This window comes from Arachis hypogaea, chromosome 16 (assembly GCF_003086295.3).
Source record: "Arachis hypogaea cultivar Tifrunner chromosome 16, arahy.Tifrunner.gnm2.J5K5, whole genome shotgun sequence".
NCBI lineage: Eukaryota > Viridiplantae > Streptophyta > Magnoliopsida > Fabales > Fabaceae > Arachis > Arachis hypogaea.
The window spans coordinates 13,889-37,397 of NC_092051.1; the positions used below are offsets into that span (position 1 = coordinate 13,889).

Here is a 23,509-nt window from a genome sequence, read left to right on the forward strand (position 1 = left end):
AATATTTATTTTATTTATTTAAAAAAATTTCCAATTCTAAAATCCCTCCCCGTCCCCCTCCAAAAAAAAAACAAAAAATTTCATATCAGGCATTTTGATCTCCAATAATTTTTTATTTACTATAAGTCCTCAAATATTATTTTTATTGGACAAATTAATTGTTCTATTGTTTTGAAGAAAAAACATTTGACTTATAATTATATATTTTGAAACTTGTCCTATAATAAAAAATTTTAGAGACTTATTTATTCAATACACATTAAAATTTAATTAAAGGCGATCCAAAAACTAATCTGTCCGACTAAAATAATTCTTGAGGACTTTTAAAAAATAAAAATTTGTTGGAGACTAAAATATTTGATCCAAAATTTTTTAAGGACTAATTTGGATATTCAATCAAACAAAAACTAACCAATTATTTCTGTAAACAACTTCTCTAAAGTCTATAGTCCTACACTAAGCAGCTTCAGTCACCAGAGAAAAAAAAAAAAAAAAAACACTAACCAGCTTCAAAAGCTGTACAACCTCAATTGTACAGCATACACCTATTTTTAATTTAAACTCCATTTGCTTAACACGAACTCAGACTTGCTCGAGGGAAATTAAGAGACTACATTCATTCATCAGTAAGATCTTGGCAAACCCGAGGGACAGAATCGGTTAGATCTAGGTTAGACCATTCCATCTATAAGAGAACTCCAAGAGTTTTTTTTTTTTTTTTTTTTTCATTTTTTTATAAGGAAGCTGCAAATTAAATTAATACACAGATAACAAAGAAACTGCTTTAATCCTTAGTCATGCCAAATCACATTTTTCCCTTTCTTTCTCGTAAGCTTCCTCCCCTCCTATAGTCAACCTCTGCATCAGAGCATGATAACCCCATCTGATATTTCCTGGAAATTCTGGATGATCCCAATTTCGAGAATATGTCCTCGTCATCCATGACAACATGGTTATCCGGTGTACTTAACCCAGAGCTGCTGTTACAATGCTCGTGCGATATTTGATCTGAAATTTGCAAGAAAGAAACATTTGATTACAGGTAGATAAAAAAATAAGCATGAAAAAGGTTGAAACAAAGATGGCACATCCTACTGAGCTAAATGCATTCTAACACAATCACCATCCATCTTTTATGGTCTTTTATGACAATCCAGATATAATATTTTACCACCTGAATGTAAAAACATGATTATTAATCATAAATACAGCCAAGCAAGGCTTTAGATACTGAGGCGAACCAAATCATATCATAATTAATCTATAAGTAATATGCTCTATATCCTTTTTTCCATTTTTGATGATTTCTCGAGATGTACGCAAACAGATCAAATTCTGGACCAGGAAATATTACAGCATACCTTTGTATCCTTGACATACTGTGATCTGATTACGTGCTTCCTTGATATCAGGACTTGCATCTAACCTAAGGCTTTTCAGACTCTGAAATGGCACTTGTGTCTCTTGAGCTTTGATTCCTTCTTTCATCAATGCATGTTCTATGCTTTCTTCCATTGTTGACTTACCGGTGGTGAAAGGCATCATGGTAAATGAGTCCTCTGTTACATCAGAAATCTCCACATACTGAGTGGTAGTAATGATCTCATCTGCACTGAAACCAAAGGATGCTCTGTAAGCTTCTATTTCTTCCACATCTTGCTTAGGACTTCTAGCATGCCTACTTTGATGTCCATTCCCACCAGTAGATTGAACATCTGAATCTTTGGAAACACTTAACCTCCCACCAGTATGAGGAAATGGAGGATTTTGGTCTAAATAGAATTGTGCATAGGTAGCAGGGCAAAAGAAATTTGTATCTTGGGATGCCATTGTGACACCATTAGTGTCATGGCCAGACAACCTCCCAGATGCAGTCCTTTGATATTTTCCATTCTCAGGAGATAGTGATGGATCCCACTGCGGGCGGAACTCACGTTCAGGAAAAGATGATGATAAACACTCACCAGAGTTCCTTGAGATTGGAGATTTAAGGCTACTGGCAGGACTTCCAGGGTAGAATGAATAAGTAGCTTGAAGATCATTTGCTGTGACATAGTTACTTTTAGCACCATTTTTTAGATCCACTGCAGACGATAGAAAATGAGCAAAAGGAACATCCGGGGAAGAGGGAGTTGTCAAGTGAGCCAACTCCGGTGGCGGAGTCAGAGGAGCAGTAGATGGCTCAGTAGTGAAATTAGAGAAGACTGGAGGAGAAACCAGTTGTGTTTCATGAGCATATGGTCCAGTAGCAAACATTGTGGATGAAGGACCACCAGGTGAATTAGCAGATAATGACAAGAAACAACTAGGTGACTGTGCAGTTGAAGGAAGGGCAGAATGTGTGAACGATGCTGGTGATGAAGGCGGAGCTAAAAGAGAAGGAGCGAGTCCCGTGGCTTGATTGGGCAACCCCACAACTTGAGGGCCATTGGGTTGAGTGGCTGATACATTACTCTCCGGAATGCGAGATGCAGGTACAATGCGCTTGCCGCCTTTCTGTGAACCAAAACATGAAAATGCACCCCAACATCCACCCCATCTCTTTCGCTGTCAATAAAAGTCAAGCAATATACTTAGGATTCAAGAAAGAAGAGATCAATAATGGGAAGATCTCAATATAGACAACCATATTTTAGAATTTCCATTTTTTTTAACCATTAGAGTGCATTTGGAACAACTAAAAATGAAAATGAATTGATTTTTTATTTAATCTCATGTTTGCAACCACATTATGATGACAAATGAATTGATTCAACCAATTGCATTCTCCATAATTCCTAATCATATAATTTTATATGATAGTTAGGACGAATTGATTTGATTTCAAGTACACAAATGCAAAAATGTGTTTTTTTTTTTCAAGAATCTCTGTCTCTCAATGTCAACATGTGCTAATTGAAGCTTACGCATACATTTAAGTAGTGTTTGTTTCCAAAGACTGGAAATGGGACTCAATATTGTATTTGGTGGCCAGAGACTAGAACTAAAAATTAGTCCTAGGGCACAAAATTTTAGTCTCTTCAATACCTCAAGAAAATGGAGACATATGGGATTGAAATTTCTGGAAACATATATTGAAACTTTAACATTTTCTTTAATAATGAAATATATTTTAGTAAATATTCTTATTTCATCTCCATATTTATCTTGAACCAAATATGATTTTAAGACATAACTCAATCTTGTACACTTTACACTAAACATAATACATAAACTTAATTTAGTCTCAATCAACCAGTCTCTATCTCCCTACGAAACACAACCTTAGTAATCACAACTTATGTTCTAGTATACTTAAATGCACAAACTAAATCCTCCAATTAAATAAGGAATATCTAGTTCAAATGTTCAGTTAGAATTTTAAATATCAACTTTGTCCCTTCTTTAACATGGAAATCAATCTAATCTCAAATGCATATTTGGACATCAACTTGATCCTTAAATCAATGGCTATTTTACAATATGATGGACAAAATTAGCATACATAAGTCTTGGAACGACTATCTTGAATTCTTGATGTGTCTGTATCTTTCCATGATTAATGTTGGCATTTGGTCCCTTTAAGACTCAACTTCTTGTCTATTTTCAAAATATCATTTCACTGTTAAAGAAATTACTAAATTAACATCCTATAATACATTGCAAAGTTAAACGAACTAGTGTCCCTTCAGCTACCTGATTCTAGTAATCTCACCCTCAGTATATACAAGACAATCTGGCCTTCAGATTTTTTGTGTATTTTCTTTTTTTCTTTTCCCCAGTTTTAACCCACACTCCAAATAATCAGAAGTCTCTTCTTCACAAACCATTTGTAATCTCAACCTCTCTAAGTTTCATCTTCACACAGTTCTCTTCATGTTCATCATTTAGTGAATCTATACCTGCATTGTCAGGCAGAAACTTTCTTGTGGAAACTTTTTCAGGATTTTTGGTGAACACTGGGTGCATCCTCACACCTAGAAGCTATGATTGTAATTTGTATGGCTGTACCAGTTCTTGCAGTTCTTTAGTGCCTGTGGTTGGAAGGAATGATATGTTTCCAAAGGTCCCTTCCTATTCATTGGACTCTCTGGATTAATAAAATTATAAACCCTTTCTTCGGACAGCTCCCGCAAATGTGATATAGATGTTCATTAACAACAAACTTATGCTGCTAAATATAAACTAGGCATAAAAAATATATATATAAATAAACAAATAATACAAGACAAAAAGACAAGTGCGTGTGATACTAGCAATGCAGATTTCGAGGGGGAGAAAAAAGCATCAAAGGATTTAAAGTACACCGTTCTTCACTCTCTTTTGGGGAAGGATTTCTCTACAAAGCTTCTACAAGATGATAAAATGTGGAAGCTTTGGAAACTAATAATTTAGCCCTCAGATCTCTCCAAGCTGAGTGCGTGGGGATGGAAATGAACCATTAAGAATAGGCTAGAAGGGGAAAAATAAATACAATATCCTCGTTTAACCTGAGATCTGAGAAAGAAACAGACTTATTAAAGTAAAAACAGTAATGAACAAACATAAGAAGGGATCCCCAATCTAGAACAAACCAAAATTGAAGTTAGGTTATATACTGAGAAGCTCAGATCTAACCCCCCCCCCCCCCCCAACCCACCAAAAAAAAAAAAAAACTGTACCACTCGCAAATATAGTACAAAGCGTGATCTTAAAATCAAATACGCGAAGATCAAAAGAAATAAAAACGATCCGCTAGAGTAAAGAGTTACCCTTTCATGCTGAGGAAATCGATTTTGCTCGGACCCCATTAGATAGAAGTAGCTGGAATGTGTGGCACTCCACTAGGGCTGTCAGGTCAGTTGTTGAGTTGGGGGCACTGGTGGCTCTGGCTTAAAACAAGATCATTCTCACATTTCTTCTACACTAGCTGACACCAAATACACTTTCGATGCCAAGAGAGGGAGAATATTAATTAATTTATGCTAACAATCAAAGGACAAAGAAAGACAAAAGCGAAAAGGATTGAAGTGTGATGAAGATAGAGAAAAAAAAAAAAGCAACAGAGGGACCGGGACAGAGGTGATGCTTCCTTTCTTTTCTTCTCTCTCTCTCTCTCTCTTTCTCTCTATATATATATATATATATATCGCTATCTCTCTGTATATATATTGGAGGGGGAGAAAGTGTTTGAAGGGGATATTATTATCGTTACTGTAAGTAAATCGCTAATTTTTTTTTTTATTATGGATTACAAATGTGTGTAAGTCATCCATTTTTTTTTGTTTTTTTTTTATAGTTCCTAAAAGATTATTTATTTTTTAAATTAGTTCACAAAAGATTTTTTTAGTTATATTAGTCTTTAAAAGGAAAAACACAAGTCAAATTGGTTTTTCAGTTAGTTATCGAAATTGGGTCCAAAGACATATAATTCCTCTCTCATTCTGCCCAAATCAATCGTTCCCAAATTGTTGCTCTGTAGAGTGCAAGAAGAAGATGAAAAAGTGAGTTCACATATGAGAGTGTTGAAGTAATTTTTGAGACGGAGATAATATTAAAGTTGAAATGAGGTAAAGAAAGAACATTATGAAGAACCAAAGATGGTAAAAATTGAACAATACTTTTATAAGAAACAGTAATTTTAGAATCATTTGGTAAATAAACAATAATAGGAGAAATTTGTGTGTAAAAAATAAACCAAGACAAATTTGATGCAATGTGATCTGTGGCACCAGAATCAATGATCCAAGTGTTCAAAAATGAATCTCAATTTGAAAAATTGTTAACAATAGAAAAAGTATTGAAAGAACAAAGATAATGAGTAGTTGAACTTGACAAAAGTTCAAGTTTGTTTGAAGGACGAGTTTTTTTATTGGAAGAAAATGCCATGAAAAAAAGTGTTGGGCTGACAAAAGGTCAAAAAGAGGCTCCTGATGAAGTTGCTCGTGTGCCCTTTCTCCTTGACCTAAGACAAAGTAGGGATGTTGATTATTCTTAGTGGGAAGGGAGGTTGAAGCGGTTTTAAGATCTAAATTGGTTAGTTTATCTATGGATGTCAGCAGAGTTTAAGAGGAGCTTTGATATATATATATATATATATATCAGGTATGCTACACATTCAAGTTTTTTTAGCTTACAAGTCTTACAAGTTGGCACAAGTCCAACAAAACACACGTGCATTACACTCCCACATTCAAGAGTAAATACATGCACGTTACTCAACCACTTCCTGTTTCCAAAGTGCGCTACTCACCATTATGAACGACTCTTCTTCTTCTTCCTCGATGAAAACCACAACTGTCATTTTTCTTCGCATTTCTCCTCCTCCTCCTCTTCTTCCTTCTTCTTCTCCTCCTTCTTTGTGTTTATCCTCCTTTTTCTTCGTGTGTTTCATCTTCATCGTCGTATTTCTTCTCCTTCTTCTTTTGATTTTGCAACATTATGTATTTTTTCTTCTTTGTTTGATTTTTTCCTCCTAAAAAGAATTATGAGAATATGAAATAAGAAGATGAAGAAGAAGAAGCAGCAGAAGATGAGGAAGAGGAAGAGGAAGAGAAAGAGTTCTGAATTACTGGCAGAACTCATCAGAATAAAAATACGCCCAAATATCTTTGTTTTACACCCAAATATCTTCATATACACCCAAATATCTTCATTTTTACACCCAAATATCTTTGTTTTTACACCCAAATTTGCTGCAGATACAGAAATGAGTTATGTTACGTGTACACTAAAATCATCCACCAAAGTCAACAAGAGCTGCAAAATACACCCAAAATATACCACAGAAGGGCTGCAGAGTACACCTAAAATATACCATATTAAAACAAGCATAAACTATAGAATGCAAATACAACTATAAAACCATCATAAAAAAATAACAAAAACCAGATTCATGAATCATAACTAAACAGAAACTACAACAATTCAACTAAAAGAATAAGACAATTTACCCTCCGTCAGATGAAAAGTCATAAACTGTAAATACACCCAAAATTTTATAAAAATACACCCAAATATTCCTGATCTATACTCGAATGTCTGATATAAAATGGACAAGATTATATTAATTCTAATCAGAATTAGTACATTAGATTCAATTCAAACAATGAAGAATTAACAGCAAATTTCACAGGCAAGGTTCACGCACTGATTCATCTGACAATCTAAAGTTGAATTATCCATTATCTTCAAAAACGATTTTAAAGATTGATGTCAAAAAACAATGGAAATCGAGAATAACAAAGAAATAGAACAGAGAGAGAAAAGCACGTAAATGAAGAAGGAGAAAAAGAAGGCAAGAAATTCGAAAAAGGAAACGGAATCCTTTCAAAAATTAAAAATCTGTTAGAGGCGCGTGAAACATATGTGCATAACAAGCACGTTTGAGCGTAATATCAATTAGAGGACTTGTAAGACTTGTATAGCAAAATCACTTATTTGTAGAGATTATATATATATATATATATTGGCCTATGAAAAATAAAAGCAAATAAAGATACGATAATGATAAATAAAAATAAGATAAGGATAAGATAATAATAAAGACTAAAATTATAACTGAATTTGTGTATTCTATTGGGTTGAATTTATGGGCCGTAAAAGGTAGAAGAGTGATTTAATAGTCAGCACACAAATTTTTGTTAGAGAGTATAAAAATTTATTGATATAGTACACAAATTTTTGAAGCAACACAATAAATTTATACATAATATAAATTTATCGATATAACACACATTTTTACATATAATACATAAGTTTTTATTACAAATATATTTTATTAGTTGGGTGAGTTAATATCTTAAATATATAGAATATAACAATTAATTTCTTCAAAACCTTAACATCGTTATTTAGATTAATAGTTTTTTGCTAATCGTCCCTTCAATAGTTTTTTTGCTAATCACCCTTCTTAACTAATATGTAAAATAATTTTTGTAAATACATGGTTGCTAGTTAAGACGTAAAACTGCAAAATTATGATTTGAATATTTTAAAATGTAAAAATAGGTTCTAAGGTTTATTTAGATTTATGGAACTATGTTAGAAAAGTATGTCTAAAAATAGAATAAAAGAATAAAATTTAAATTTAATCCAAATATCAAAAGTAAAATTAAAATCAAATCCAAAAATTAATTTGACAACAACTTCTCTTTTTTACCATATTACTCTTTGTACATATGAAGAGGTTTGTTTGCTCTTAAAGTAAGTTTGTAATCATTTGTAAATATTAAATTTTGTCAATTGAATTTAAAATACTCACCAGATAAATAATGTATAATAAATTTCATACATTTAAAGGGAATAATTCATTTTAAAGGAAATAATTTGTTTAAAATAGTCACCTTTTATCTATATCAAATATGGTATTTTTAATTATTTTGTAAAAAAAGGATAATATATTTAATATTTGGATTTCATGATGATATGATTGTGGTCTAATTTTTATTAACAAATTTATGTTCAATTGTTTCTATGCAGCATAAATTTTAAATAATTTTCATCGGCATTCAATCATGCATTGTTGTTTTGGAAATTGAATGAAAAACTTATCGTTGGTAATACTGTGAAACTTTTACTTAAACTAAAAAATTAAACCGAAGTGAATAATAATTGAACTAAAAAAGGGAATGTTGATTGAGGTGGTGCGAAATTTACTTTAATTGTGTTTTTTTATATTTATTTAGTTGAATAGAAAGTTTAATATAAATAACGTTTAAATTTTATTTGATATAGAAACAGAGATATAATTTATAAATGTACAACAATTAATATTAGAGATATAGACTAAATTTTCTGTTGTTTACAAAAAAAAAAAATGTGTATGCACATTTTTAATAAAAATAAAAATATTGATTTATTATATACACTGTCTTTTTCTGTAGGTAATCCAATTATTTTGTAAATTTTTTTCTTATGAACTTTTGTTTAGTATTCACATGAATAAAAAAATAAATTGAGTTTAATTTAAAATTAAATATGTTGAAGAATATTTTTATTAAAAATACTTTAAATATAAATAAAAAATTAAATATTTTTCATGCATGTATGAGTACTTTTACTAACTTGCTCTTAAAGTAAGTTTGATAACTATTTGTAAATATTAAATTTTGCCAATTGAATTTAAAATACTCACTAGATAAATAATGTATATTAAATTTCATACATTTCAAAGTTAATTTGACGCTTATGTCAAAAACGAAAAATTGATTTGACATTTCATTTTAATGTATAATATATAGGTTAATGATCAAATTAGTTCTTAAAGATGATTCGTTTTTTAAATTCATTCTTAAAAGATTTTATCGATTAAATTAGTCTTTTAAATATTATAAACTAATTATTTTTAACTTTCAGTCACTTAATTAATAATTTTCGTCAATGATTGATGATATAAAATATTAATTCACATCATACATGATACCTAGCATATTTAATTAGACGTGAAACAAATATATTTATGAAAATATATCAATTTAGTGTTATTAGGTTATATTAGAGTTAGAGTTTATATAATTGAAAAAATTGATTAAATTGATAGATTTTCATAAACATACTTATTTAGCGATCAATTGAACATGTTTTATGTTATGTATGCCATTAGTTAATGTTATATATCATCAATCATTGATAAAAACTATTAACTGCATGATGGAATGACAAAAATGATCAACTTATAATCTTTGAAGGACTTATTTAATTAATAAAAATTTTTAGGGACGAATTTAAAAAATAGTACATCTTTCAAAGACTAACTTAACTATTAACTCTATAATATATTAAAAGATAGATATTAGAGAATAAATAAAATTTATTATTTTTGTCTGTAATTAGCCTTTAATATTTAAAAATTGGAGCTAAAAATATGTTCTTAAATACTTGACTAAAAGAATTGAGTTGATAGCTAAAAATAACAGTAAAAAATAATTAATTTTAATGGTCTTTGAATATTTCTCATATTGAAATACACAACTATGGTATTTAATTTCTTAAATATCTATAAGACTAAACTATTAAAAATATTAGAAAATAATTGCTGATAAAAAATTTTAAAAGTGTTTATAGATCGAATCGTATTCACAGATCCACAGTAATTATCTGCATCTGATTCGTAAATTACATATACGATCTGATCCGCAGACTAATCGGATCAGATAAGATCCGATCCACACCTTTAAAGAATCAGATCGCGGATATCTATCAAATTTCACCCTTTTTTAACGCTGCAATCATTCACTCTCACCCACACTCAGAGACTGAGATACACCAATCGGCCACTCCTTCTTCCTTGACCCCACCGAAAACTGCTCATCGAAGATCGCATGTTGTTCCTCTCTCTTTGTGGCATTCTTCCTCTTGCCATTGTTCCTCGCATAATCGCATTCATCCCTTTTTCTCGCGTTCTCGCTGCTCCTTCTTCGGTGAGCGGGGTCCATGGTTCGTGGTTCAAACGTTCTTAATGGTGCAGATTTCGAATACCACAATTGACCGGTAAGTGCACCGCGTTATACCAAATAATAAATCAGGTGAGTGAGTATCTATCTCACGAGGATTAATGGATCAAACAATAATGGTTGAATGATTAAGCTAGTCAGACAAGCAAAAAGGGAGCGTTTTCAAGTTCAGACGGCATAAAGCAATAATTCAGAGAATTCAAGAAAACAAACGGTATTTAGTTAGTGAAAATAGTATGAGAAAACAGTTAAGGTTTTGAAGATGTTAAATTTCTGGATTAATAATTCTTATCACTCACTTTAATCATGCAAATGTTTAATTCATGGCAAACTCTAATGGATTAAACCCTAATTCCTTAGCAATTTAATCTCTTCTAACCAAACCAATCGTCAATTTCTTGGTCACTTAATTTAAATTAGAAGTTTAAATTCAATCCTAGTTTATGAGCCACACAAACCCTAGGTACACACAGATAAGATAATTATATGTAACGTATCATGTTAAGTCCATGTAATTAGAGAGTTACGAGGAATTGATTTCAAGTTGTTATTCAAGTGATGTAACCTTCCCAAGATTCAACAAGAATTCAATTAGAAAAAGAGTTATCTTCCAATATATTCTAATTCCTAGGATGAAGAACGAAACCAATCCTTAAAAATAAACCAGCACATGGATTAAGAGAAGAATGACAATAGTATTAATCCATTAAAATAACAGAACTTATAACCTTAATAACGGAGGTTTAGTTGTTCATGGTGCGAAAAAAACCCTAGTAGAGAAAAAGTGTAAAGTGCGGAGGAAGAGAAGAAGAAAAAAAAAAGAAGAGAAAAGCCCTAGACCATGATATCTTCTCCTTTTATATCTAATCCTAATTGATACAAAATTGAAATTCTAAAACAAAAAAATATCTTTTCTTAATTCAAAATTGATAAAAAAAAAAAATCAAATTAGAGTAAAGAATTTGGTGCTGAATCACGTAGGACCACTCTGATTCGTGCTACTGGCGTAGTGGCGCCAAACTTGGCCATCTGGCGTTTGGCGCCACCTGGGCAACAACTTTTTCACATTTACGAGGTCCCTGAAACCAAACTCCGGGTCGTGGCATTTGGTGCTACCATGGCAGAGATGGGAGTGAACTTTCTGTGTTCTGGCGCCAAACTTGGCTATCTAACGTTTGACGCTGGGACTCCATATAAGAATGAGTGCTGGACGCGGTTTGGCGCTAAATGCCAATGTTGCGGCGTTTAGCGTCATGATGCCAGAGAGAAAGCATAGACTATTATATTGTTAGAAAGCTCTAGAAGTTGAATTTTAATTTCGTTAAAAACGCGTCATTTGGACCTCTATAGCTCAAGTTATACTTGTTGGAGTGTGAAGAGGTCAAGGTTGACAGCATTCACGAATTCTTTTTGTACTTGCCTTCAATTCTTGGTTCCTCCTTGTGCTTTTACTTCTCTTTTCCTAACATTTCCCTACAAAAATTATGAAACCAAGAAAATCAAAGTACTAATAGAATAGTTTTGAAAATAATATAATTATCAAGAAAAAATCATTGATTCTCTATGAGAAATGCCCAAGAAAAGTACTTAAGATGCTCACGCATGGGTTCGGTTGGGCCCACGGGCCCGATTCGACCGATTTGGTCCGTCCGACCGAATCTTGGGTTAAATTTTTCTAAATTAGTGTCAAAATTCTCGTTTTAAAGAGTTCAATCCTATTTTAACATAAGATTTACAATTCTATTTTTCTTATTAAAATTTAATTTATTGACTGTTTATTTACTCATTTTAGCGGGGTTTATATTTTTCGTATAACTACTGCACATTCTTCTTCTTCTTCTTCTTCTTCTCTTTCATTATCATCGTCACCAACACCACTTCTTCCTCCTCCTCCTTCTTTTTTTATTGAAATTTCTTATGTTCCTTCATTTTCTTCCTTCTCCTCCATCATCAGTTATCTCGTTGTTGAAGATAATGAATAATTCAAGTTCAGATTGTCAATTGAACCAGAACGAAATTGATTATTGTTTTAAATCCAATCAAGTGGTTGAGTTGTGGTTCAATTCTAGTAATTTTTTCATTAGTAGTTTATGATTCTGTAGGTAAATAATGTTTCACCATTGATGATTTGAATTGAATGTAATGTAAAAGTTTTGCATTAGAAGAAATATTTTTCTGTATTTGCAGTAAATTTGGGTGTAATACGAAGATATTTGGGTGTAACACGAATATATTTGAGTGTATTGTTTAAGAATTTTTGGTGTATGTGTACTGGTAAGTTCTGTATAATTCAAAACTCTTCTTCTCCCTCCTCCTCGTCTTCTGCTGCTGCTTCTTCTTCTTTTTCATCATCATCATCATCATCATCATCATCATCATCATCATCATCATCTTTTTTTTATTCATCTTTTTTTTTGTTTTATCTTCTTAAGTTTCTTCTTGTTTTACTCTTTTAACAAGAATAAAAACAAAAAAAAATTAAACAAAGAAGAAGAAAAAACACATAATGATATAAAATTACTTGGAAGAGGATGAACTTACATTCATTCAACTAAAAGAAAGAAAGAAATAAGAAAAAGAAGAAGAAAAAAAGCAGCATTAAAGAAAATATTTTTCTGTATTTGCAGCAAATTTGGATGTAACACGAAGATATTTTGGTGTAACACAAAGATATTCAAGTGTATTTAAAACTTTTCAGTGTACATGTGCTGATAAGTTCTGCATAATTCAAAACTCTTCTTCTTACTTCTCTTCATCTTCTTCTGCTTCTTCTTTTTTTCATCATCATCATCACCATCTTCTTCTTTTTCTTTTTTCTTATTCATCTTTTTCTTTTTGTTTACCTTCTCGAGTTTCTTCTTGTTTTACTCTTTTAACAAGAATAAAAACAAAAAAAATCAAACAAAGAAGAAGAAGAAACACATAATGCTGCAAAATTACTTGGAAGATGATGAACTTACATTCATTCAACTAAAAGAAAGAAAGAAATAAGGAAAAAAAGAAGAAGAAAAAAATGCAGCATTAAAGGAAACATTTTTCTGTATTTGCAGTAAATTTGGGTGTAACACGAAGATATTCGAGTGTATTGTTTAAGAATTTTTTATGTATGTGTGCTGATAAGTTCTGCATAATTCAAAACTCTTCATCTTCGTCCTCCTCATCTTCTGCTTCTTCTTCTTCTTCTTCATTTTCTTATTTCATATTCTCATCATTCTTCTTGGAAGGAAAACATCAAACAAAGAAGAAAAAAATACATAATGTTGCAAAATCAATAAAAATAGGAGGAGAAAAAAATACAGCAACAACAACAGTAATAAAAAAATCGATGATGAAGATGAAATACACGAAGAAAAAAGAGAAGAAACGCAAAGAAAAAAAAGAAGAAGAAGGAAGAGGAGGATGAGGAACGCGGGATATAAAGAGAAACAACGTGATTTTACGGTGCGCGATATATAAGTGACTTTTGTATGACTTATATGCCAAAAAAACTTATATATGTAGCAGTATTCGTAAATAAATATAAAAAAATAATTAATATAATAAACTTAATAACAGAAAATTAACTTACAAATTATTCAATATATATATATATATAAAAGACCGAATTTTTCTCTACTAAATTGTAAAAGTAATAAAAATAAAAATAGAATTTAAGAAGATATACATCCTCTTTTAGTATTTTTTTGACAGAATAATTAAAACCGAAATAATATTAAATTAATTTAAAAATTATAGATATAAATAAAACAAAAAAATATTTGAAATAATATTAATATTTATCTAAATATTTGAAATAAAAATAATACTTTATCATAAATAAAAAGAATACTTTAATAAATGGAAATTTAATTTAAATTTTATTTTATCATATATTTTAATATTTTATAGTTATGTATGATATCATTAAATTATAAAATAATAAACTCACTTTTGTCAATTGAGTCATTCATTTTTATACTATACAATATTTAGTTGAAATATTTATAACCATTAATATAATCTTTAATATAATTCAATTTTTATTTAATGAATTTATTTATTAATTTAAATTAATTCTGTATAAATTTTTTTATTCATTAAATATATAATTAAAATATAAAAGTTTCTTTAGTTTTACATTAAAAATACGAAAATATAGTGTGATCAAATTAATTATCTAACTAAATACAACTAAACACCTTTAAAAGTTTTTAATTTTTGTCACATAAGTGCCCTGCATCTTTTTTCTTCTTCTTATTCTTGTTCACTTTTTGCTTTTATGGGTTCTTTTTTCTTTTTTTTTTTTCTCATTCTTCTTCCTCTGTATATTTTTTTTCCCTGTGTTTTCTTTTTTTTTCTCTCCTCTATTTTTTTTTTCTATTTTTTTTATTTCTTCCTCTCAAAAGAAAAGAACAAAAATAAAAAAAGCAAGAAAAAAAAATCAAATCAGAGCAACAAAAAAAAAGACAAATATAGCAGACAAACAAAAATAGAAGATTTTTTTTCTATATTTATATAGCAAAAATTTATATATTTTGTAGTTTAAAATTTTTGAATATTTTACTTTATCTACAAAACTATTCTATATTGAGCTTCACAAATTTCTTTGTTCAGCTTTATACATATTTGTGTGTTTTTAATATTGAAATTTCTGCATTTTTATTATTTTTAATTTTAGGTCAATTTTTTATAATAAACATTTAAAAAAATACATAAATTTTTTAAGGAAACACCAAAAATTGTGAAAGAAAACGCAGATAGATTTTATGTTGTTGTTTCATTTATTTTTGTTTCTCCTCTTTAACGATGAACACATAAATTTTAAAAGAAAAACAAAAAAATTTGTAAACGAAAATATAAAAATTTTGCGCTTTTCTTTTCCCCTCTTCCTTTTCGTTCTTCTTATTAGTTATTTTTTTCATATTTCTCCTTCTCTTCTTTTTGTTTAGATGCTTTTGTTTTCCTTTTAAACAAAAAAAGAAAAAATAAAGTTGAAGAAACAAAGAAAAAATAAATAAATAAATAAACGTAGCCAATAGCAGTCAAGGTAGAGAAAATAAAAGTTTTATATAAAAACAAAAAAAGTAAATTAAATATATAAAATATAAAATTATAAAAAAATTTAAATTATAAAATTGTCAACTTTAATATAAATTTTGTAAAATCAATTAACTCATTCAAAATTATAATACCAAAAAATTTTAAAAGATAGATCGAGATTCTAACTATTATACTAATAATAACAATAGTAGTTCAAGTGAAGAAGTGATTCATCACTAAAATATGTGATTCATGTGCATCTTTTGTGTGTGTAATTTTTATTAGACCAATAATTGAATCAATCTTATTAGACTTAATTACTAAAAGATTTATCCATCTAACACTGCATGATATCTGACATACATGATGTAAATTTTCACTCACGTTTGACGATGTAAAACATTTACTGAGAATGTATATGATACTTAATATATCTAATTAGACATTAATTAGATATGTTTATAAAAATTTATTAATTTATTCTTTTTTTTATTGCATAAATCTTAATACCAATATAATTTAAAGATTAAATTAATATATTTTCATAAACATTTGTGATCGACATTTAATTTTACATATTAGGTCTTTTGTATACTGTTAATTAATATTTCACATCATTAATCGTTGTTAAAATTTATTAATGAAATAATAAATTAATAAATATAATTAATTTATAATTTTTAAAATAATAATTTAATTGATAAAATTTTTTATGAACGAATTTAGAAAACGATTAAGTTTTAAGGCTGCATTTGTTTCTGAAAATAGGACAAGACATAAAAGACAGAGACACAAAATTTTGTGTTCTTATATTCTGTTGGTGATAAATTAGAACAAATTATGAAAATTTAATTTATTCTCATTTTTTTCATTCAAAAAATTTGAGACGAAAAATATAATAATAAAAAGGTTTAATTACTCTATCAGTCATTATAGTTTCACTGAATTTTCAATTAGGTCATTATATTTTTTTTTTTTCTTTTTGATTGAGTCCCTATACCATATAAGATTTTGTAATTAAGTTTTTACCATAATAAAAATGCTAAAATTAATGGAATATTCCGTTAAGCAAAATGAATATGCCTAACACTTGATTGAATATTCTATATAGTTTAACAGAATATTCCATTAATTTTAACGTTTTTTGTCACGGTAGGAATTTAATTACAGAATATGATATGATATATAGGGACCTAATTGGAAAGAAAAAAAAAGTATAGGGACCTAATTGAAAATTCGATAAAACTATAGGGATCGACAAAGTAATTAAACCCAATAAAAAATATAATTATGCAAAATTAACAAGAATAATTGAAAAAAAAAAATAAGTTGTGTCTTTTGTTAGTGTCTTAGTGTCCTTCTTGTCAGGATGGATACAAAATACACTAATTTAATATTTCTGAACACATTATCTCTTTTCATATTTGAGTAAAGTACTAAATTGGTCCCCTACGTTTCGGCGTAATCCTGTTTTGGTCCTTAAAGTTTAAAGTGTCCTATTTGAATCCAAAAAAGTTTTATTTAGCTTCAATGTAGTCCTATCGTGAGGTCAAAGTTAAATAATTAACAAAATGTCCTACATGACAGTAGTACAAGAACAAGGTCGATAATCTGGAGAATAAGTACAAGCTCCAAAGGCACAAAATCAATCATGGATGCATCAATACATTGATTTATCCTTTTTCTTACAATTTAAATGAAATATTTTCTATAAAACTAAAGAGAATAATAAATAAATGTGTTGATGCATCTACGGTTGATTTTGTGCCTTTGAAGCTTGTACTTATTCTCCATATTATCGACCTTGTTCTTGTGTTGCTGTCATGTAGCACATTTTGTTAATTATTTAACTTTAACCTTACGGTGGGACATTGAAACTAAATGAAACTTTTTTTGATTTAAATAGAACATTTTAAACCTTAAGAACCAAAACAGGATTATGCCTTAACGTAAAGGACTAATTTAGTACTTTACACTTTCATATTTCCTCTATTAAACACAATTTTGTATCTCTATATTCCTATCTCAATATTTTATCTCTATAAACAATCACAACCTAAAGGATTAATTTCACTTTTAACCTATTCGACAATGTACCAAACACACTAACAAATCATGTGTAGAGTGATAACAAAAAGAATGCTTCCATGATAAATGATAAATTTTAACAAAAGCATTGGGCATGAAGCCATGAACACCGTTGAAATTATCAAAAGTTATTCACTAAATCACATAAAGTTGATAGAGTTTGTACTTTGTAGGCTTCCACTAGAGAACACTTTTCCTTTTTGAATACATCTTTAACTTTAAAATGATTTCGTGCTCGGTGGTTTAATTCTTCTCTCTTAATAATTAACTTCAAAAAATATTTTCAACAATTTACTTACGAATATGTGGTAAGTTTTCCACATCGTTTTCTTTTGGGTCACGAGTTTTCCACATCGTTAAAATTCTGTTGTTTCCATTTTGTTTTTGCATATCTAAATAAAATGCATTTTTCTTTCTTTCTTTTTTGGTATAGGATGTAATCTTGCATTATATTTTTGTATGAATTTATTAAAAAATTGATATTATCAAAATAAAAGTAGCATTATCATTTCCCTATATTAATTTATCACTTTAGTAAAGCAAACTATTTATTTAGTCACTAAAAAAAAAAAAAGCAAACTATTTATTTCGGGGTGAAAGAGACGGTCGTGAAAAGTTTTAATAAATAAATTAGACAACATAAATTTAACCCAAATAATTAATTATGACATAAAAATTTTAAATTAATCAATAAAATAATTAAGGTCATTTCAAACAACCAAGATTAAGCAATTGAGAGAGAAATTAAATAGACATACGGGAGTGCTATAGGTCCCACCCTAATTTGTCATGTCTCAAGACTTACAGCCAGTAAACTAGATAATAAAGGAACAGAATCAAATTGACAATAAAAAGAAAACTAGAATTGAATTAAACCCTTCTGTGTTTCTCATCAAATTTTACCACCACTGACTTAATCTAACCTTTAGCCTCACCAAGTTCAACATCCTTCAAAGGAATGTTTTCTACTCCTTCCTTCAATAACCTAATTTCTTCTTCTGTTAGGCTGTTTTTCGAATGAGGGAGGTTCTTGGCACTTGATTGCTTTTCAACTTCCACTGCCCAACTGTAAATTACCATGCCCACAACTGCAATAATCATTCCCATGATATTCTTGAAAGTTAGCTCCGAATCAAATAGAAGCCATCCCAGCGTCAGAACACATACTGTTTTCATGTGGCCCAAAACCTGGAAGGAAACTGCTGAGAAGCGCCCAATGCACAGGTACTGGCTCACATTGCAAAATACAGCTAGGGAGCATGAAAGAACAATGAATAACTGCAGAGATTGTGAGCCCCCCAAAAAGAAAAGTGTCACCATTGTATAATTAAGACATATATAGAGTCTAAATAAGCTATATGCAACAGGATAATAAGACAAAAACTTACAGTGGCACCCGTGGATATGTTATAGTCGGTTATCAATTTGTCACTGAGGTAGTAATCAATAAATGGACCAAGAATAAGGAGAGAGAGGGCTTGAATAGGAGCAGTCTTGCTCAGCAGTTCAAAAGATCCTATTGAATATTTCTTTTGGAGAGAACCAATTGACTGGCATGGAAAAAAAAAAGAAAAGGAGGATCAGTTAAATAAATATAAATGATCCCACAAATTTCATAACTATCAGTAGATAACAGTGTCTTTTGTAATTGACAGTACATTTTACAATACATTTATAAGAACAAAAAATGATGCTTCCGGTTATGATACTACACCTAATTAAGTTCCATTAGACACACTTCCGATTATTGCAATTCATAATGTATAAAATGACATGAGAAATGATGGTACAAGTCCACAACTCAAATTTTTTTCCTTCTAAAAAAAGGGGCCATAGTGCCTGCATAGAGAGGGGCAGAATCAGAACAGTATATGATACTTACAATTTGCTGCAAAGATGTTGATAAAACCGCCAGACAGGCACATACAAAACCTTTGAGGTTAACTTTAACATCAGTTACAGTGCAAACACCAACACCAATAACCACAACCATGACTGACATTTTCACTTCCCTTGAGTAGTGCTTGCTGTGAAGGATCCATTCCATCACACAAACCACTGGAATCATGCTTAGTTTTGATATCTGTTCACATATAGAATGAGAAAATCACTGCTTAAGAAACAAGAGGCAATCCAGATTCAAGTGAAACTTTGGGGGATAGGGATAAAACTGAATCATGGGGATGGAGTTGGAAAGTTAGATAACAATGTGAGAGTAATGCAGACCACAATATCAGGAAATAGAGATATTAGTTATAATGAAGCACATGTGTCTCCACAGATGAAGTGTTAGGACAATCTGAAAGTACTATAATGATGTATGTGATCATGCTAACTGCTTGCATAAGTATTTTTGAAAGCTCGCACAAAAAATGCCTCAGTTATAGTGCAAAGCCTGCATAGGCTGTCTTATGAAAGAGGGCTCCTCAAGGTGTAAACTTAACTCCAGAATTAATTGTTAAGTCTTAAAAACTTGCATTTGTGTTCCTCACATAACAATATCTTTCCAGGTACTAATTCTGCAATCAATTTCAAAGGTTAATCAATTCTTCAGGTAGAATTTGAAGAATGGATTCATACAACAGCTACAAGCTGCAGGTGGAAGTGGATGCATCAATCTAAGGACACCATCAAGCTTTACCAGAAACAGGCTTCTTGGTTTGCAAAGTATCATTTGACCAATCTTTCTCATTACATTCTTGCTTGTTCTAATAATCACATGCATCTTCTTCTCAATAAGTAGTAAGCGTATTTCATCTTTTTCCTAGTACTTAAATTCATACTCCTCTCTTATAATATCTACTTCCATTTCAAAATTCTCATCCATTAAAAGTAGACCCATAAACCAAATATATATATATATTATTTAAGCGGTCCTCAATTCTTAGCTTTCACTACACAATGCATTACACACATACAAATCATTGTGATGCAACCAACTTAAGTGTATATTAGTTTGCACATAAATTACCCAGGTTTGAATTTCCAGAAAGATGATATTTAATTACATGCACCAATCACTCATGTTAGAAAAGGGAGGCGAAGATACTTGGTAGAATCCAACAGAGTTGAGCATCAGGCTAAAATTCATCCCTGTGATAGACATATTGGCAACCACTGAAAACCAAAGAAGCTCCCACAAGGGGACATGCTTTGCTGCAGAATAACCAGTAGCATTCGACACCAGACCCACAATAGCAGTTACAGCAAAGTGGAACCCAGTTAACGTGGTGGCTGCAAGGGGAAACAAAAAAGAGCAGATGCAAAGACAAGAAATCATTAACGGAAAAGTTCGCATATAATACCCAACATAAATTTACACCATAATACTGGCAAATAAGTTTGTATCCGAAACAAAATAGTATAACGAAATTGATAAACATAGATGTGCCGTTTAAAATGAGAGAGAGAGAGAGAGAGAGAGAGAGAGAGAGAGAGAAGGGGGGTGGAGGGGAAATGTCGATCGGGGCTCAAGTGCAGACGAGATCCAGAACGAAATAAATGGCTACATGTTATGGTAAAAGGAGAGATCTGAGAGAATATAACTAGCATTGGAGAAGATAGATAGATATCTGCTACTCCAGGATTCAATTAAAGCATATGAGAATATAACAGCTGCATTTGGATGAGGAAGAGGACTGACCGAAGCTGAAAGCATAGCCATGATTGGACATGAGCTGTTTGTTGGCCATGATAATTCCAACGGAGCTGACAACGTTCATGGCCCATGCCCCCACATCTGATATTGCCGACGCTTTCTTCTCGTTCTCCATCTGCTATTTCGGAGAGTTCCAAATACTTGAACGTATAATACCAGAACCAGAAAGAACAATATCGATTATCAAATTGGTAACCGGAGACCAGATCTGATTACTAATGTTGATCTCCCGTTGCGATAGATCTGTATAGCGCGAATCTACTTTTACCTTACCGAATTCAAATTGAAGTTTAGCTTCAATTCGGACTCGGGAGGAATATATATGTACTTTGGAAACAAAATGGAAACCGAGGACTCGAATTATTTGAGAAAGGAAAGTGGGGGAGAGAAGCTTTTCCCGATTCCACCCTTTAGTTCGCTGATGGCACTTGTGTCTTTCTGTCTGTCTCCTCCCACAATACTTCCCCGTTGTTTCCCTCGCCTTCACATTATTGTCTCCATCTGCATTCAACCCTCACTAGATCTGTAAATCTTTCTTTTATTGTACTCTGGAAGATCTGTGGTTATTAAATAATTTTGAGAGGACTCATTTTTATCACCTTCGAGTTTATCACCCTAGCGGAGAGAGCATTGGAGTGAATTATAAATTATTAGCTTTTTTATTTTCCTACAACCTGAAGTCATGAATCCAAACTTTTGTATCAAGAGGTTGTAAAGTGACGAGATTTGTAAGGTGGGAAGGTAAATATTTAATTATTATGGGTAAATACCTTTTCTGCTCTCTATTTTATTTATGAGACATAATGCATTTTAATAGTGGGTTAATGCTAGGTAGATAAAAAAAACAGTCAGAACTTGTCTTATTTAGTATTAATTAATTATAGCAACAATTAATGAATGGTAAATAAGACAAGTTATGACTGTTTTTGACTGATTTTCTTTAGTTACCAAACATTTCCATTAATCATCTTTAAATCTTATCGAGGCCTTAGCTACTAAAAAAATAGATAAAATCATTTCTGCAACTGGGTAACAAATGGTTACCAATACTAGGTGTCAGTTCTTTAGGTTGGAGGGACTAAAAATCCCTCCTCTTAACATTTTCTTCCTCATCTTCATTCTCTCTCTCCTCTTCCTCGTCTCCTTTATTTTTTTTTTTTTTTGTTCTTCATTCTTTCTTTTTCATTTTCTTTCTCTTTTTATGTATGTTGAACAATCCTCTTCTAATTTTTTAGATTCTACCAATATATAGATAACTGCTATATAGATTCACCAAAAAAGTTACCGCTTATAGAAATTTAAATGGTGCAAAACTTGAACACCAAAATTCTCAATCAAACTGCATCAATGGACAACAACAAGAAAAAAAAAAAAAAACAGGAAGGCACAAACTCCAGAGGCCAAGTTTTAATTCGAGCTCAACTCATGCTCCAAATCCAAAAACCTAAGCGCTACCATCTCCGTATACGATGATGCCGTTTAGAACAACACTCGCATCAATCAGGACCACTTCAATGCCTTACTCTATTTCTTTTCTAATTCTGTCAACGACGCCTCGCTCAAAGATAACGCGTTGCACCACAGATTTTGCATTTTCGATCACATGACCAGCTTCGAAATAAACCCCAATGTACCCACCCTCATTGCGGTCGCCAGGCTTGTCGCCGCAAAAGGCAATGCCAACCGTGCATTTGAGTTCGGGAAGGCCATTCAGAATTATGGCTCTGCCCCCTAGGTTGAGGACTTTTGACCATGCTTTGTTCAGATTCTGCGAGCTTATAAATTCCGATAAGACTTATGAGGTGGAGGAGCATGTGAATGGTTCTGGTGTGACGCTCGAAGAACCACAACTCATGACGCCGTTGAAGGTGAGTGCAAAAAACGGGAATGCAGATAAAGTATATGAGTATTTGCACAAGTTAAGAAGCTCAGTGAGGTGCGTTAGTGAAATGACGACATCTGTGATTGAAGAGTGGTTTCATAGCCGAAAGGGTTCTGAGGTTGGTCTGGTGGACTTGGGGCGTATGAAAGAAGGGATTTTGCAAAATGGAGGAGGGTGGCATGGTCAGGGGTGGGTTGGAAAAGGGGACTGGCATGGTCAAGGGTGTGCATGTAGTTGTTATCGGGGATGATCGTCGGGGCTGGTCCAATGGAAGGTGGTTTAGGGAGATGGTGGTGGTGGTTTAAAGCAAGAAGGAGAAGAGGAGGAGGAAGAGGGAATTACGGTGGTAGTGGTGAAGGTGAAACTCGATGATGGTGGTGATAGAGATGGAGATGCGAGGAGAAATGAGAAGAAGAAGAGGAAAATGAAGGAGAAGATGAGGACGATAAA

At 31.3% G+C, this 23,509-nt stretch overlaps 2 protein-coding genes across 2 annotated transcripts; both read right to left on the bottom strand.

Moving 5' to 3' along the window:
• Positions 1-588: 588 nt before the first annotated feature.
• On the bottom strand, positions 589-5,098 carry LOC112754462 (uncharacterized protein At1g76660). The gene is made up of 3 exons (XM_029293678.2): positions 4,731-5,098; positions 1,362-2,547; positions 589-1,008 (listed from the first exon to the last, which is right to left on the bottom strand). Exons 1-3 carry the CDS (start codon positions 4,767-4,769, stop codon positions 806-808), a joined length of 1,428 nt encoding a protein of 475 aa, XP_029149511.1. The 5' UTR covers positions 4,770-5,098; the 3' UTR covers positions 589-805.
• Positions 5,099-18,177: 13,079 nt separating this feature from the next.
• Positions 18,178-21,895, bottom strand: LOC112754364 (UDP-rhamnose/UDP-galactose transporter 2). Its single transcript, XM_025801987.3, has 5 exons — positions 21,163-21,895; positions 20,569-20,753; positions 19,402-19,602; positions 18,908-19,069; positions 18,178-18,797 (listed from the first exon to the last, which is right to left on the bottom strand). The coding sequence occupies exons 1-5, from the start codon at positions 21,290-21,292 to the stop codon at positions 18,438-18,440; spliced, it is 1,038 nt and encodes a 345-aa protein (XP_025657772.1). The 5' UTR covers positions 21,293-21,895; the 3' UTR covers positions 18,178-18,437.
• Positions 21,896-23,509: the final 1,614 nt, after the last annotated feature.

Bases quoted from the DNA above. Each gene is read 5' to 3' on its own strand.
- LOC112754462 (XM_029293678.2), bottom strand. From the start codon at position 4,769: ATGGGGTCCGAGCAAAATCGATTTCCTCAGCATGAAAGG. The intron at 2,548-4,730 runs GTAACTCTTTAC...TTTTATTGACAG, and splicing joins GATTTCCTCAGCATGAAAGG to CGAAAGAGATGGGGTGGATG. The intron at 1,009-1,361 runs GTATGCTGTAAT...TGCAAATTTCAG, and splicing joins AGTATGTCAAGGATACAAAG to ATCAAATATCGCACGAGCAT.
- LOC112754364 (XM_025801987.3), bottom strand. From the start codon at position 21,292: ATGGAGAACGAGAAGAAAGCGTCGGCAATATCAGATGTGGGGGCATGG. The intron at 19,070-19,401 runs GTAAGTATCATA...TTTCCATGCCAG, and splicing joins CAACATCTTTGCAGCAAATT to TCAATTGGTTCTCTCCAAAA. The intron at 18,798-18,907 runs GTAAGTTTTTGT...CAATCTCTGCAG, and splicing joins ACATATCCACGGGTGCCACT to TTATTCATTGTTCTTTCATG.